This window comes from Thalassophryne amazonica, chromosome 21, assembly GCF_902500255.1.
Source record: "Thalassophryne amazonica chromosome 21, fThaAma1.1, whole genome shotgun sequence".
Taxonomy (NCBI): Eukaryota; Metazoa; Chordata; class Actinopteri; order Batrachoidiformes; family Batrachoididae; genus Thalassophryne; species Thalassophryne amazonica.
The window spans coordinates 19,670,589-19,688,935 of record NC_047123.1 but is presented as its reverse complement, the minus strand read 5'-3'; the positions used below and the strand labels follow the sequence as shown (position 1 = coordinate 19,688,935).

At 39.4% G+C, this 18,347-nt stretch overlaps 1 protein-coding gene across 2 annotated transcripts in view; it reads right to left on the bottom strand.

Moving 5' to 3' along the window:
• Positions 1 to 4,114: 4,114 nt before the first annotated feature.
• The window catches only part of lpgat1 (lysophosphatidylglycerol acyltransferase 1), a 67,179-nt gene continuing 52,946 nt past the window's right edge, over positions 4,115 to 18,347 (bottom strand). For both annotated transcript variants that reach the window (XM_034162767.1, XM_034162766.1), the window contains exons 7-8: positions 7,620 to 7,726; positions 4,115 to 6,636 (exon numbers count right to left, since the gene is read on the bottom strand). In XM_034162767.1, the coding sequence (XP_034018658.1) occupies positions 6,485 to 6,636; positions 7,620 to 7,726 (259 nt within the window). In that variant the 3' untranslated portion in view covers positions 4,115 to 6,484. The remainder of the gene's footprint in view (positions 6,637 to 7,619; positions 7,727 to 18,347) is intronic.

Genomic DNA, 18,347 nt, shown 5'->3' with positions numbered 1-18,347 from the left:
GGCCACCAGGGCACTGTTTTGTGTGTTTAAAGACAACATGGTCCAACAAAGGAGGATCACTGGTCATCAACCCGCATCTGAAACCACTAGTACATAGGTAGATTTTATGGTATTGAAGAAATTGTACAGATCCACTGACTGACTCCATTAATCCTATATACACACACACACACACACACACACAATTAATTGCAGGGAATAATTATCTCACCGTTGGGTGATATGCTTTTCTTTTACTATTTAGCCATACAGTACTTCTATGACAAGTCACTCCAGTTGCGTTGGCATGAAAAGTCAATGGCAACTATGACAGATGTCGCTTTTCACTTGATGGTAACCATAAGTACAGTTGTAACCAAAAATATTCTTGTTTCTTTGGATGAAACAGTCCCAGTCTACTGTCCCATATATAAAATAGTGAATGGACTGCATTTATATTGCACTTGCATGATCAAAGCTCTTTACAGAGATGCTTCACATTCACCACTTCACACACCGATGTCAGGGTACTGCCATGCAAGGCACTCACTAAACACCGGGGGCAACTTTAGTATTGAAAACCTTGTCCGAGAGAACTGTTATTTTTCCAGTCAGCTGGGGATTTGAACCAAAGATCCTCCGTGCACAACACCCACCACTTTAACCACTTGACGATCACTACCTCTCTATCTATGGTCTGGACTCTGGAGCTTGATGACTTCTGTATTTTTCAATAACATAAATCACATAAGTTTGACTTTTTAAATTCGTACAAACTATAACAACCCACAGACCATTGAAGCCCTGAAGACCAACATATCAGGAAATTCGGAGAATCCCTCTTGAGATGTGTGGCAATGTCATGACAAACTTCAATGTGCATGTTGCAGCTGCAAGCCAAAGAAGAGGAGTGTGGATTGAACATGTCATTAATTACTGAACTGTGCAGAAAAAAGACAAAGTGGGAAACCTTTGGTATCAAATGCTAATTTGATGCTTCTGTTACAAGTCTGTAAATAAAGTTTTCGAATAAGTTCTCATTTCAATAACTTGTGTACGATCAAAAAGTGGTAACATTTTATTGGCCCACCATGTGTGTATACACACGTAATTACAAATCCAAAACTAAATTTTACTATCTAAATGTAAATATAGTTGCTCTCTACTTTTATTAAGCAATTTTGTATGACCTCTAGTCATTGTTTTATGACTATTTGACTAATGTAACAACAGCTTGCAATAAAAATTATCTGTAGCAATTTTATTTTCAAAGTACATAAAAAAGCTTGCGGAGAAAAAAGTTGTGCATCAGCTCACAACATTAGTAAATACTTTTGATTAAAAAAAAAATCATTTTGGCAACCTTCATTCCTTATAAACTTTTTATAGTATCTTAAATGAGTTATTGTGTTTGAATTGGTTAATTCAGCACAGTTGGAAATGGAGAGAATCATTCAGTGGGTCAACGAAGACTGAAAATGATATTCCGAGGCATTCCCTGCCTCGCTCCCTCCCATGAAGGTCTCGAGGCCCATCGGGTCTGTGTTCATGCATTAAATCCTGTCCAGAAGTACTTGGACAGTGAATTTTTTTGGTCATTGTGCCTCTGAACACAACAGAGCTGAAATTTAACAACTGAGATGTGCTTGAAGTGCACTTTCACCTTTAATTCCAGGGGTTTAAAAATTGCAATAATCATTAATACACCATTCAGTTTTCAGAGCTCATATGTAATTGGCTGAACTATTTGATTTTTAAATCATCTTTTAGTCAACTTTCTTTAAACAAGCCAGAAGATGGATACATGAACATTTCTGTCACTGAATGTCTTGGACTTTTTTTATAAGACATAAAAAAAATTTTTAAAAATACACGGTGGTGCTGTATAGTAAAATTTATGGCATCGGCAGTTCTCAAAAACTAAGTGATTATGGAGTAGACACGTTGGGGAAGTCACCAAGAGAATTTGGAGTTATTGACATCTGTGGCTGATTGGAGAAACTGTGCAAAGCTCAACTTCTGTCTGTTGTACGTTCAGCTTAATGTTGGAGTGGAACAAACTAAATCTAGGCTCAGGTCTCCCCCGTACCTTATTGCAAACTTTCTGTGCCACTCCACTGTGAAGCTGTAGAACTGCTGAACTAAACATTTCTAACATTTAATTTGTCCAACAACTCATGGACTTTGAAAATGGAGGCATGAAGTAGATATGGGTGAAATTCCTAGTGTGTAACCACCCATTCTTCAATAAACCTCCTGCATTAAAACTTAACATCTACACTACAAGCACATCTTGAACTGTCCTGGTGTACAGAAAGAAAATGACAAAAATAGTGTCACTGTCCAAATATTTGTGCGCCTATGTTCACTTGCTGAGTAGGTGACCTCTTTCAATTTTTTTTTTTTTTTAAATGTCAGAAGAACAGTAACTCTCTCACTGGCAAAGAAAATTATGATTTGGATAAGGAGCAGCTGCAGTGATTATGTTGCCAAGGTAGTCACCGAGCGTGCCAGCGCAATAGCCAGTGCGTCAGTCTGCCTCTGCGAAGGTCACGCCTACAAAGAGCAGAGAGGAGTTTGGATATGAGCCAGGAATGGTCAGAGGGTTTGAGCAGAAAACTGACAGCTGAAACTGACAGTCAGGTGCCTGAGGCCGCTGTGATGTCTTCAGTTAAAAAGCCAGAGTCAAGACCATGACAGAGAGGACAGATGATTCCATAACAACCTCCTCGATTCTGTCGGGGCTGACAGGAGGCTCACTGCATAACCTTCCCCCGCCACTCACTAGATAAATGTCAGAATATTGTCTGCTAGCATGGAGAAACATGCACACATTTACCTCACAAAACAAAGGAACTTAGTTAAGTTAGTCGCTTGCCTTAGCCTAGCCATCCTCCCCTGCTTTACACTAAGTGATTACAAATCAACTGCTGATGAAGAGCTCATTGTCTGAGACACAGTCCCTCATCAGTAGTCAATTTGTAATCATTCAGTGGAGAGGCACCAAGAGAGGAAGGCCTGTCTAATGTAAGCAGTTAACTGTATAATCAGTAGTCTTAAAAGTTTTACATTTCATGAGGTAAACATGCACATTTACCTCCACAGAGATCCCAGGACACTTGACATTTTCACCCACTTAGTGGTGACAAGAAGCACTTTGTGTTTTTAGTTTGGCCCATTCAAATAAATAGCTGATTAGCCTGTGAAGTGTTTGTCTTCTCACCTAATAATGCACCAATTAATTTCATTCCACAACTGAAAAAGATGACCTCAGAAAATATCTACAAATACAGCCTAGGTTGAAAAATACTGGATTTCCCCTTTACATCTGAAAGTCTACACTACAAGCAGCTCTTATGGGTCTGACGATGTCGAGATATTTCATTCTGACAGTTCTTCAGTAATGAAAAGTCAGGTGTGTTGACACTAGTGTGTGTGGAAAGCTAATACCAGACACTTTGAGCAGCGGTCGCAGTGCTCAAGTGGCAGCAGGGAGCAACACTGTGACGCCTGTGGCAGCTGCAGTGACATTCATGCGAGTCCTCCTGTCCGCAGCTGGATGTTTTAGTGCTCACCACCTCCGGCATACATAAAGGAAGAGCCATCAAAGCATGACACTGAGGACGTTGGGGAGCAGCGCCTGTGAAATTGTTCACTGCAGAGGTCCAAACAAGGACACTGGCATAGCCGCAGAACACAAAAAGGTCCTCAAGAGACCGGTTCACCTGCAGTACAGGTGACTCTGGGAAGACACGGCGGGCAACAGTGAATTCTCCACCCTGTCACTGTGGACCCAATAAAGGTGTTGGTGTCCCCGTGACACAAACTGCATGTTTAATCCAGTTTAGTTGGACTAAACAAACTGACCAGGTGGTAACTTGCACCAACATGGAGAAATACAGACCAGATTCCTCAAATACAGCCATTGCAAAATTTCATCATCATCTCAGAATACTCAAGTTCACAGCTATACACCACAAAGATCCACTTTTTGGTGTCGTCATAGAGACCACGCAGAGTGAAAAACACTAACGCGTCGATTCTGTAATTGGTGAATGGGAATCCTTTGACATCATTTACTCTGACAGCTCCCATTTGCATCATATGCACGTTTTGAAGAAAAGTAGTACACGCATTAGATCTCCGATGTTTTATTCCAGCACAAGTTTTTGTGTTGTAAAATGGCTGTGTAGCTAGGATTTAAAGGAGAAGTACAAAATGGGAAAAGTACAGACAGTTCTAGTATCATTTAAATTTCTATTGTGTTTATTTCCTAAAACACTTCCCTGCCTTCTTTGGACACATTAAAAAATAAAATAAAATTCAAAAATAAATATGAGGATTAATTAAGAGACGCACAATGGAGGGGAATCTGAAAGGGCATCAGGATTAAATCACATTTACAGCCTGTAACTGCCCGGTCATGTAGCCCTTTTTTTTTTTATTTAAATTTTTTTTGTTTCTTAAGCATCTCCGACACGGCTTCTCTCAGGACAGTCACGACTAAAATGCACTCTGTGTGCACTCTTATGATGGCGATAACAACTGATCCCGTGGGCTTCCTAATTAAAGCAGGCTGAGCCTATTACAGGTACGTGACCTCAAAAGCACAACACAGGGACGTTTAAGAGAGAACAGCTGCTTCATTGCACCAAGTTGCCAGAATTTTCCTCGCCCAGTTTTAGCTCGACTCCTGAGAACAAGCACGCTAAATGTTTGTCAAGAGGGAATGCAAGATGACAGTCAACCAAATATGAAGTAAGGCTGAATCATCAGTGGTTTCGACCGGACACACAACACTGCTGTCACAATTTAAAGTCAAAGAAGGTACAAGTTTGAAACTGGGCTTAAATGTCACTGTACAAAGGGCGGGGGGAGGCGTGGCAGCCGGCACATGGACATACCTTTTATGTCGTGAAGCACATGACTTCTGGTCAGGAATTACAGAGGACAAAAAGATACAAAGAGCACATGGAAAAAAAAAAAAAAAAAAAACTCTTTTACATGAATGATATTTAAAATTAAAAACAAAGTGAAATCATTTGGGACCAACACTGAACGCGGTAATCCTTCCTAACAATCGCTTCCTCACCTTTGTTATATACAAGATTAACCACACAATGACATGAAGACAACAGTTCCTGTAATAATAATAATGATAATAATAATAATAAAAATTAAGGTGAATTGCCGCCAAACTGACATCACAGAGCAACACAACATTAATCATATCAAAAATGGTGGTGGTTTTGGGGGGGGAAGACAACCATACACTCACTTAGGCAGGATATGCTGTCAATTTACAGTAATGACACCTACAATTCTGCACGCCAAAATCTTTTATAATGCTTAACAGAGAAGCTTTCTATAAAATCTGCTTTTTTATCCCCCCCACCCTAACAACACTAAGCATATGGCTTAAATATTTGTAAAACTACATAGTCCAATGGGGAAGAAGAGTCTCTGCTTCCTTAACCTGGTTTGCTGAGATGGTCCAGACTCTTGATTTGTGTAGCTGCACTTTTCCTTTTTTGTGCGCACTCGTGTTTATGCGTGTACACCACACAGAGTACGTCGGGATACTTTAAAGTGGTTGGAAGTGAAAATTCTTGCCCTGGGTGTCTTCTGTTTAGTAAAAACCGGCATGTCTCCCGCCTCTTTCCTTGCTTGGCGTTTGGCCCGATGAGTCAGACAGTGTAAGCATGATTCCTCGACAAACAAGCAAACGCAGAGAAGAGTCCCGATGACAACAGAAGACGATGACAATGAGAATGACGTCACTGCTGTGGATATATGCCAGTTAGAGGACAAAGTAACAAAACAAACTGTGATGACTACTGTTCAGGAGTACTTCCTGAGGCTGGGAGCTGTTTGGGGGGGCAGTATGGATGCTTAGTGCAATGAAGGCCTGATGTGAAGTACTGGCGTTGATGTTCTAACGCTCTCTGTGAAAGCCGTGGCCGGCCACCTAGTCAGAGGCTCCCGGCGGCCACAGTCTTCTCTCACCATGAAGAGAAACCGCTAAAGTTATACTCCTAACAATGTACTCACATATTCACCCATACGCACATCCATACATGTCACTCTTTAGATTCTGTAAAAGTACAACAGCTAAAGCCTAGAAGGAGAAGAAAGTCTGGTCCAGAGCGTCTTCTGGAAGAGTCCTGAGCCTCATTTGTTGAATTAAAATAAAAAGTTATGCGTGTGTGTGAGCGTCTACGCCTATGAGGATGTGTAAACATCAAAATGAGAGCCGTGAGGGGTGCAAGAGAATACGATTACTCTGCTTAGGTGTTGGTACCTGTAGATGTCACCAGTTTTATATTGTACGATAATTTGTAGTTTGTGTACTTTCCTTCCAGTTATTTTTGATTTAAGACTATTAAGTCTCTCCACGTTTGCAAATGTACATTCATCCATCGTGGGACAAGTGTAACGCCTGGCCAAAGACCATCAGATCTTGAGGCATTTCCAGTGGTCCAAGAGACTCGCCTCATCAGGGCGCTCAAAATAAACAGCAGTATAAATACTGGAGGATGCTGTACCACATGTAGCCAGAGGCAAAAGCAAATGACTGGATAAGGCACAGCCACAGTGGGTCAAGGGTCATCTCCCGGGAAACCGCCTCCTCCTGTCCTGTTGGAGGTGGGAAGGTTCCTGTTGAGTGAAAATAAATAAACCGTAAACATACATCCTATGTTTAAGATTTCAGGGTGTTTGCAAATCTGGGAAATCATAGTACACAGCTTAAAATTCAGATGAAAATAGAGTTTTGTTTAGTTGCTTGTATGCCTTGTGTATCCGTGGTAACAAATCTTTTGTAATCAAATTCCTGAAGTAGTAAATGTCGCACATGTAACTGAAAAATATGGTGCATTAAAAAAAGTCATATCTCCTTTTGGAGACATCGCACTGGAATTAGTTTCCTTCACGCAGCTCTCCATATGGTGTGCTACAGTTCTAGCACACAAAATATTATAGCTGAAAGATGACTTCTGTAGATTCCTGAGAACTGAAGTAAAAAACAAAAAACAAAAAAAAAACAGCTGTAGGGTAATGCATTTGATATAATTTGCCACATTTGACACATGCAAGTGGTGCAACAAAGGAAGCACCTTGATAAAATTTTATTAAAATGATGTTGAATTCCACAGCTGTTATGCTAACTTGCATTAGCAGTTAATTTACTTTGATCCAAACATAAAAGCATATTGCAAACATTTGTCCTTCAGCAGCTAAAGTGCAAGAAATGACTCAGGAGACACTATCAGCAGGAAAAGCTGAAATGCTGTCTGTCATCATTACTGTCACTAGTACTTTGTAAGCTACAGGCTGCTGTCTGGCGGTTAGCGCCACAGCTGATCAAGAGACAAGATATTTAGTTTAAAATTAAATCATGTGACTGGGTATTTCAAAAGATGTACATCAGAGGAACAGCAGCACTCGACTTCTACACGCAACTAGATAACACATCATATTACTTAAGGACAAAATCTAATTTCTCTATTTTCTTTTCCTAAAGACGAGCACCACATATACTATTTACCCCCACATATAAATGCGGCACAAGGAGAAAAAACAAATAAAAATTTGCAATTAAATTTGACATGCGCTATAACAGTCTGCATTTGGAGACTGACCTGTGCTGTAGAAGTGGGAGAGCAACTCTTCTTTCTCCACAAATCTCTGATACAGCCACTCAGTCAGGGCCTCTGCCTCCACAGGCACGTCCTTAATCGGGTACACCCTGAAGGAAAAAGCACAAGATGGACACACAAAGAGAAACAAATGAGCATTAACGAGTCCCACTCAGCGGAAACTGTCTGCATCGATCCATCGTGGAGGCTGCAGTGAAAATGACAGCGTGGCACTGGAGCGGAGCAGAGCAGGCCATTTGGAACTCCAGCCGTCTGTGTATCTGTGGCAGCTTTAGCTTGTTTTGGGGGATTCATTAGGCTCAGAGTGTCGGCATACAGAAGAGCTAAAGCATGAATCAGACTGAACATTCAAACTGTGTTTGACATTCAAGTAGACTCGTACAGACTCTGGGCTGACAGAAATTTGATGAGGAGAACTAAACGGATGATAACTGAGGACAGCCTGCAGAAGAAACACCTTCCTACACAGGATAACAGTACTGGTGAATGAACCCATATTCCTATATTTCAACAGCTAAACGGTCATTTTCACAGGCTCTTCTGTTTATGTTCATAGATTAAATGTGCTGACTTCAGCTGATTTGAGGTAAATGTTGGTTTTAACAGCTTTTGATGTGCAGACCACAAAAGCAAATGAGACTCAGGTCAGTGGTTCGATCTTTGACTTATTCTGTGGTTCAGAGTGTCCTTGAGTGAGACGCTGAGCTCCAAATTGCTCCCTGTGCTATGCCCTATAAACTCAGGGTTAGCAATACGAAGGGCAGTAGGCTGTAAAAAGCTTTGTCAAAAACCATAAAACACATCAACCCCATATAGATGTGGGGGCGTAGTAGAAGTTCTGGTCAGTAGTTCAGTGGAGTGTGTTTGTAGACATGTGCAAAGGTTCATTTGGTCATAAAACTAGCATCTGAGTTACTAGCGATATAAACATACTGTATTTCCTCAATTAAATGCCTGACTTTGAATCGGGACGTGCCTCATTTCATGAACGGGTCAAAACTTCATCTGAAAAAAATAAGACACCTGCCTTAAGTTGGTCATCTTTGTGGACTTTTCTGCCAAACACTTCTCTATTTGATCCATGATTGAAATGCAGTCAGCATGCACACTGCAAAAACTTAAAATGTGACAGGAGATGAAGGAGTGAAACCTGAAAAGTGACCAAACACATCCCTTGCAGTCTCCGCTGTTTCGACGTGTAGTTTAATTTTTTGGGATGTGCACGTCAGGTTATGAAGAGGGGCTCACAGAGGGTACGCAGTGATGCAGAGGGCTCTGATCTAAAGTGGTTCTCTTTGGTTTGTCACAGTCAGGGATAATAACTGATAGCCTTGGATAAAGGCCTGCCACGTTTAGCCGAGGGGCCTAAGCATGGCTTGAAGGAAAAACAAAAAACAAAAAAAAAAACACGCCTGGACATTTAATCAAGGGAATGCGGTACTTTGACTCGAGCTGGTTTGCTAAAGTTGAGTTTTTTGTTATTTTGAGCAATATAAATTAGTTTTAGATATGTGCAGGCACGTGCTGAATGCATGGCTGAGACGAGAGTTCTATCAAAACAAAGTGCATGACCTTCAAGGTGCATGCTTGAAAGTTAATATATAGTCAGTTTAACAGAAAGGGGAAGCCTGGAGTGTTAGCACGGGCACATCTGAAATGAGTAATGCCTTCACTATTTGGTTGGCTGTGATCATGCACAATAGATTTTTGATGAGTTGCCAACATCTTGCTGTGTCATAATTCTACAAAACAGCCTTTTGCAACAAGCAAAATTTGTACAACAGTGCGCAAAAAAAGGGCTACTGATGCAGAAGAGTAATTGTGCCATTAGCAAGTACTTAATAAAATAGTCATGTTCACAAACTAAATCTACAGAGAAGCACCTGCCTCAAGAGAACCTCTGATTCTAATGTACAGGCACTTTTCTACTGAATTTTAATGTATTTGTTTTCCTCACCCCATGGCATTCTGTTGCTCTTTTTAAGGCACAATGAAACTCCAGATGAAATCTTATTTCCAGCCAGAAGGGGGCTCTAACAGGATCCAGACAGCCAGTCACTGGTCACCTTCAAATAGAGGTTACAATCTCCTCTCTCAGAAATGCATTTCCACTGCTCTCACATCTGCTCAATAACCCTGACTAGATAATGTGCATTGTCAAAGTACAACTGCGGCTATGCAGAAAGCTCTGCAAGAGGAAGTAATAAGCAATAAAACACCGACTGCCATGCTGATCAATAAAACAACAAAAAGGGAACAGTTCTTCTGTGAGCATGTAGTCTGACTTTTACATTCAGTTTATGATGATTGGTATTCGCTTTCATTTCTCAGCTTTGCTGTCGGGGCAAACACATACCAAAACTGCTGTGTTGTATATCTGCATACACAACCAAAAGTTCCAAACAGGCAATAACCGACGTGCTCCTTACTGTTTATTTATTTATTTATTTTTTATTTTTTTTAACAATCACTGTCAAAAATAATCTTTTCAATGACAACGGGCTTTTCTTGAAAGAAAAAGTTTAAACCAACAATGATCCATTGCTTCTGTTAAATATTAGCTGCAGTATAGAAGGACTGCAATTTACTATGTGAACTGCCTAATATCTGTCAAGTGTTACATGCAGAAGACATCTGACAAAAATGTAATGTTTGTACAATAACTGGCATATCATATACAGGGTTCTCGCCAGAGCAAATGAGCACAGGGGGCCCCTATGCTGTGATTTAACCAGCATAGGGGGCTTTTCTATTTAGGTTTTTTTTTTCTTTTTTAAAAGGACATGTTGCACATTATATAATGTCCCAGTTAGCAACACAAAGTGGCCCTCAAAATGCAGAAATAGTGTTTCAAAGGGTTATAAATTTCTGAATTTTCTCAGGTAGATGCCCCAGACCCTCCTACAATACTCACAACTGCAACGCTCGTCGCGCGGCTGTGCTCCACTAAGTTCCTGCCTCCATGCTGTGATAAAATCCTGGTGAGAACCCTGTTATCTATGTGTCAACACAAAGTATATACCTCCAAGTTTGAAGTGTTCCATCACATATTAATTTATGGCTGTCTGAATTTTTTTGTGAAACAGAAGAGCAATTAGCAGGTGTACATTTGCCATTACAGTTATATCACCATTATATAGTTTTAACTGGTGGTGGTGGTCATCTGTCTGTCTGTGTGTATATATATATATATATATATACATACATATATACACACACATATATATAAAATTTGGCCTCCTTCCTCCATCATGTAAACTCTGTATGGTCCCAAGTTTCTTATAATTTTTGTACAATAGACTGTACAACTGCTGACAGTACCATGAATGTTTTCTAGATTATTCGTAAGGAAAATTTAATCCAAAATTGTGCCACACAAGTATTAGCTTAATTCTTTAAATCTGCCTTGTAACTTATTCTTAAATAACTTTACGTAAAAACAAGAAGCTGTGAACTAGCAAATCCACTGTACAGCTCTGAGTAAAATTGTAGAACAAAATGACCTTGTGACCCAAGCACAAGCCAAAATCTTGTGTGCTCAACTCAAGTGATACAGTTTCAGTTAGCTAATATGAATTTGTACTCAGTCCTGGGGGCTGAATTAATATGCAAATTAAGTCACTGTTGCTATGGTGATTGCTCCCCCTATTGGGCCTGAATTGGCTCTGAATTGTGCTACGTTTTGGCCCAAGTGCCTTGGAGATATGGTGCAAATGTTTGGATATTTGGGAATATATTTATACAAGTGGTAGTGCCTAACATCTTGCCTTGGTCTATGCTTCTCCATGAAGATACTACTGTGTAGAATCTGCAATAAATCCCATAATACACATGGGTACAAGCTTGCAATGGTCTCGATGAAACTGACTGGGACGTTTCAACTATATCCTTCATTGGTACTTTGTTTGGCTGTGCAAGGGCTAATAAAGTATGCATTCTCAATGAGTTAACACATATTGTTTAATAAAACCGAATACATACAACTCTAATTTGAAGCAGTCTACATGATCAAGGCAGGAAAAGGCATGGTCACTTGTTTTTCAGAGATCAGAAGGGCAGGAGCTGATGATTCAACACAGATGTCCGAGTATTTTCAGGGCACAGTTATGGACCATGGTACTCATTATCCAGCAGCTCTCTGTGTGGGTGTTGCTCAGTGCAAGTCTGAACAAAGCTCCCTCATTTCAACATTTCATCACTGATGCCTTACAAGTTCCTGTAAAGTAGACTGGGATTCATGTCCCGAGGGCAGGTGGAACACCTTTAAAATTAAGGATGACATAAATCTAGCAGTGTCCCGTGAAGGCTCAACAGACTTTGTACAGAACTGGAAAGGTTTCTCACTGCTTCACTGTGCCTTCTGTGTTGACAGCTTACAGGTCAAAGCAAACACACCACCACACCTCTTCTACAGCATATAGAGCCAGTAGACATTCTCTTCTTGTGGTAAATGACTGCTTTTATTCCATATATACCTCTGACACAAGTGAGGTGAGCTGCTTTAATCGATTTTCACATTTCTCATGTAAAGACTGTAAAAGTAATGTTTGTCATGAATGTTATTTATTGAATATAGCAACTAGGTATTGTAAGCTGTTGACTGTGTCGGCCCTGAGACCATGTTATACTTGTTTCAAATCTTTGCTTTGAATGCAAGCTGATAGCCCTGTATCACTGGAAAGGGGAAACAGAATATCTTCAGCCACTTATCAGAAGGTTCAAGCATTCACGGTTTGGGTAACAGGTGGTTGGCGCAACGTTTCCCTGCAACTGAAATATTCATTCAGAAATCAGACTCTGCGCTCTCTGGAGTAGCTGCAGAAGCCTGAGGACAGGGAGTCTGGATAAGCTGCTCTCAGGGCTTATCCACAAAAACACCACCACAATACATGCAAAATTCATTCAGAGAATGTAAAAATGATGGTAACTGAGCAGAAAGTCTAATGAATCTCTGCCAAAATAAGCCACTGCTTGAAGTCCATGCCGCTCATTTCCTCTTCAGAACACTTTACACACTCCAATTAAGTAGCTACTGATGACACCGATCAGTTCTGCGCAGAGATCGAGACATCTTATGATTTTTAATGAATTTGTTCAAGTTATCATGGACTCAACCAACAGCAGAGTTGATGCTTTAACTAAAGAAATTCAAGATCTGAAAGCCAGCATCCAATACACTCAGAAGGATGTAGATGATCTTAAAATCAATCAAGCCAAACAGTCTGAACATCTCAAGATCACTGAAAATGAAATGGTGAAAATGTGTGAGAGTCAACAGGTCATTCTTGACAAGCAGGATTACCTAGAAGGTCAATCTTGGCGAAACAACATTGTCATTGAAGGCATCCCCGAATTGCCTGGTGAATCCGGGATGGATTCAGAGGTAAAAGTAAAAGACATTTCTAAGCAGAAACTGCAGTTACAGAGGGAGATGGAGCATGTACATCGAACAGGTAAAATAGAAGTCTCTGGAGACAGACCTCGACCTACTGCCATCAAATTCCTGCATTTCAAGGACAAAGCTGTAGTTTTACAGAGTGCAAAGAATCTCAAAGGTACAAAGATATTTATTAATGAAGATTATAGTAACACTGTACGTCTAAAAAGAAAAAATGCCAAAACTGAAAGCTGCATATGAAAGAGGTGATACTGCTTATCTCAGACATGATGAGCTAATCATCTGTCCTCGTTCCAGCACTTCAACGTAATCTCGAAACTTCAAGGTTATGATGTCATAAAAAAGGCATTTGTTATTTTCATATGACTGATACAATCACATCACAACATGGATTACTGAAGAGGGGGTTCAGAATTGCGCATATTAACATTAATAGCCTGAGGAACAAAATTGCTGAGGTAACTAATCTGCTGCGTAAATACAAACTACACGTACGTGTTATTTCAGAAACTCATCTGGATTCTTCTTTTGATGACACCGAGTTATATATTGATGGCTACATTTACAGAAACGACAGAAATAGATTTGGTGGTGGAGTTGCTTTTTATATTCAAGATCACTTACAACACAAATCAGAAATGATATGATGAAATTTAATATTGAATTGTTATGGTTTGCTGGCTTGTTGCTACCGACCACCAAATGCTAATTGTGAATATTTAGATACAATGGGCCTCGTGTATCAACGTTGTGCACTTGTGGCGTAAATTTACGGTGTAAATTTGAAGTACACCAAAGTTGCCGTAACATGTATCAAGCAGTGCGCACCTGCCCATTTCCAGCGTACGCCTGACGTGACCTTGATAAATGCGGCGGGTGAAAACAATTGTAATTATAATAAACACGCCCATAAATATTCAGACTCCGCTTCAGACACACCCTCATTTTACGACATGGAAGCCAGGAAGACGGCAAAGAAAAAGAACTCCACCAATCACGACACATGCCAATAGAGCGTCAAAAGCGGCCGTCGCATCGTTTTGTAGTATAATCAAAAAAGTGTTACAGTGGTCCCTCGTTTATCGCGGGAGTTACGTTCTACAAATAGCCCGTAATACGCGAAACCTCGACATAGTCAGCGTTCTTTTTTTTACAATCAATATAGACGTTTTAAAGCTGTAAAAACCATGTAAAACCAATTTATACACTTTTCTCAATCAGGCATTAACATTTTCTCAATTTTCTCTCGTGTGTAAACACTCTCAAAGTTCAAACCTTAGTAGAAAAATAAGACCAAACTGTTTTCAGTCCCAAACATTTGTTTGAGAAATAAAAATAGAACGTTTTCCTATAAATAATTATGATGGCTTTTAGAACTAACGAATTTAATTTTAACGATCAACGTACGAGGTTGGACACATAAGAAATTATTAATAGTGACTGACCAGTATTTCACAGATCGCGCCTCTGCGTCCTGGCGCCGCGCCTTTTTCCACTCACACCTGGCTGCAGGTGTCTGTTTCCGAGTGACAAACAGTTATGAGTAGTTGTTGGCGCTCTTTTTTCTTCTGGACGAGAAGATTCTTATAAACAGACACACAGAACACTGTAAAAAAAAAAAAAAAAGCATGCAAAATTGGACTAAAAAAAGGTGAACCACGTTATAGCGAGGGATCACTGTATTCTCTTTTCACATGTCAATAATTCTTGACATGTGGATATTTGCTCGCTCAATTAATAAGACACGCCTAATTTTTCAGATATCTTTATTCTTAAGATGTATTTCTTTATTTTATTGTGACAAACGAATGGAGACAACCTGATTGCAGCACGGGCGAAGGGAATGACAAAACTACAGTTGTAATTATCAATTTCATTGTCTAAAACGATCACACCACATAAAGTTAAGGTCAACGCTGCTCTGGCTCCAGGCTCAAAGTCTGGAGAAAAAGGCGAGCAGCGCTTTCTTTGCAGTCAGCGCTGTGGCCACGGATCGTGCTCGACAGACCAGCAATCCCGCAAAAGCGGGATTTGTATTGATTATTATGTAGTATAATCAGGAAAGTGTTATTTATGTAACATATACATTGATTTGTATAATGGCACTGTTTATCAGGCCGATCATTTTCATTTTTATGTGGATTCCACCGCTGGTTCATTTTGGTGTATAATTTACGTCACCTCTCGACCTGGTGTATATTTTCAGCGCACCGTACGCCAACGACCACATTGATAAATGCCAAGTAGCGCAGCCGTTTTGGCGTACACCCCATATACGCTCAAATATCGCCGTACGCAACATTGATACATGAGGCCCAATCTGTGAAATGTTGGACACCTATACTGCTGTGGGTCATGATACGTACCTTATGGGTGATTTCAACATTGACTGGTTTGCTAAAAACTGCCATTTAAGAAATACGTTGTTTACTGTCACTGCTACATGTGGATTTACTCAGGTCATTAATAAACCCACAAGAATACGTGTTAAGAATGATGGTAACAGAATATCAACATGTATTGATCATATTTTTTGCCAATTCTCCTGAGCGTTGCAGTAAAGCAATTTCTGTTCCCATTGGCTGTAGTGATCATAACCTGATCATAATTGTATTAGCCACAATGGTAGGTGGACCTGGACCCACAGTAACATTCAAGAGGTCATATAAAATGTTTAATGATGTAAAATTTGTTGATGACGTGAAAGCTATTCGTTGGTCTGAGGTGTTATCTATTCATAATCCTGAACTCGTTCTTGCAAGATTTAATAGTTATTCATGTCTTTAATGGAAATAAATCTGACTGGGATCTTTATTGTAAAATGAGGAACTCTGTCACTAAACTTAATAGAAAGAAAAAGAAAATGTTTTTTGAGGATCAAGTTCAGAAAGCAGGAACTGATAGCAAAAAGATATGTAACGTTTTAAATCAGTTGACAGGTAAGAAAAATAGAATCAAGTCGTCCTTTCATAAAGCCAGTAGATATTGCTAATTATATTAATGATTACTTTATAAGCAAACTCGATAAATTAAGAGGAAATAAAATTATGAATAATAAAAACATCAGGTTTAAATTTGAAGAAATAAGTATAAATAAGGTAAACAAATATTCATATATATGGATTGACTAGATCTGATGCTTAATTTGATTGGCTTTGTTTATTTTTTCCCTTTGTTATTTTTTTTTAATTTTTAAATGCATTTTTGATTTTTGATTATTGCATATTGTGGTTGTTTTGTGTGGAAGAGCAAAGCTGCAGCTAATGGGGATCCTAATAAATAAACAATAAACTAACTGCTATAACAAGTCAACTGTACAAACAGGTGCAGGTGCAGATTATATACTATCAGATTCAGTAGATTTATCAGAATGAAATTACCCAGAACAAATCATAATATATTATTATTACTATTGTAATAATTTATAATAAACATTAAGTCAACATGCAGGTGATCAGAGAGGTGGTACAGATTTCAGTCAGCTATTGGCTGTTGAGGAAAAGGTCATTCTGCACTGACATTATCAGTCAACTTTTGGTGCACAGAAAGGGGACTGTGATCACTCATCTTGCTTGCACAGGGTGCATGTCCACACAGAGCAGTAACTGCAATATGTCCAACCAATTCTACAGCACTGACAAAGTAAAGCACTGCACTCCAGTCTCAATACTGTGTTGGTTATGCACTGGCACTGGGCCACACCAGACTACTCAGTTCCACTCTAACCCACTTGGCACTGCCTGCTAATTAATCTGACACCCTGATGTTAACATACATACATAAATACATTTGTGAAGCTTTGCCATCTTCCCTTCGCTCAATGACTTATTTAAAACTAGAGAATTTTTTGTGTCAGCAGGCAAAAGTTTTATAAACCATCTTTATAAACAAATAGACCTGCAATAGTTATTTTTGTAGTAAGCCACAACTGATTCTTATAAAGTGAATTTACAGTTATAAATAGGGCAAAAAGTAATTATTTCCTCAATATTCATACAATTTGAGAGGAATCTTATTTTTTGAGAAACTGAGGATCCGAACTACTGCAAAAAGTCAGTGTTTTTGTTAAAGGTGTTAACATCTGGAACAACTGTCCTGACAATATTAAAGTACTTGGTACTCAAGTACTTTAAAAGGCATTACAAAAATAATAAAATTGCTTGCTACAGTTTGAAGACTTAGGTTTACTGATTTTGTTATTGCTTTCAGGATTGTGTATTGTGCGCCAGTGTTTGTCTCGTATCTATAAATTTGAATTCACTGACTAATTTTGCACTTTTTTTTGGTATTTGTCATCATGTTTCTTTCTCTTTTTGCTCTGTATGCACCACTCTGCATTTAATCATTAGTGATCGATCTCTGCTCCCCTCCACAGCATGTCTTTCTCCTGGTTCTCTCCCTCAGCCCCAACCAGTCCCAGCAGAAGACTGCCCCTCCCTGAGCCTGGTTCTGCTGGAGGTTTCTTCCTGTTAAAAGGGAGTTTTTCCTTCCCACTGTCGCCAAGTGCTTGCTCATAGGGGGTCGTTTTGACCGTTGGGGTTTTTCTGTAATTATTGTATGGCTTTTGCCTTGCAATATAACGCGCCTTGGGGCAACTGTTGTTGTGATTTGGCGCCATATAAATAAAAATGATTTGATCATGGGTGTGTGTGTGTGTTTATATATATGAGAAATTGTGTTTAAGTGTGTATGCATTTATATATTTCCTATTTTTATAGTATAAGGGGGTGGGTATTTATAAGCTTTGCTTTTGCCCTCACCCTTTCGGCCACATGGGCTCAATGTAGAGTTTTTTTTTTAGATGAGGTTTTTGTTATTGTTGAATTGTGTGCCAAATTCATTCATTCACTTAATCTACCAATAATTGTCAATAGTTAATACTGTTGTTGGACCAAACATACAGTTTATTTTTCTGAAAGAGCCTCCCAGCTCATTAAGCTGAGACACTGAGTGGTAAAGTCAACTCAACAAGGCTCTTTGGAATGTAGCCAGTCCTCATTTGTAGTTCTACAGAGCTCTCAATCTATATAGGTGTAAAATATCTAAAAACAAATATTTACCTTTGGAGGACCTGTCATATGTGCAGGGTTACAGAATATAAATATTGAGACTGAAAGCCAGTGTGGCTGCAACTAGAAAATAGTGTAGAATTACAGCTTAAACTCCATGTACACACAAAGACAAATGTGTAGAAGCACCGATTTCACCATTGATATAGGTGTGTGCATATGCATGTTTGTTTTTATAATAATTCCCAGCTGTTGTGGAAGTGTACATGTGTGTACAGGCCTGGTTTGCACTCCCATCTGTTT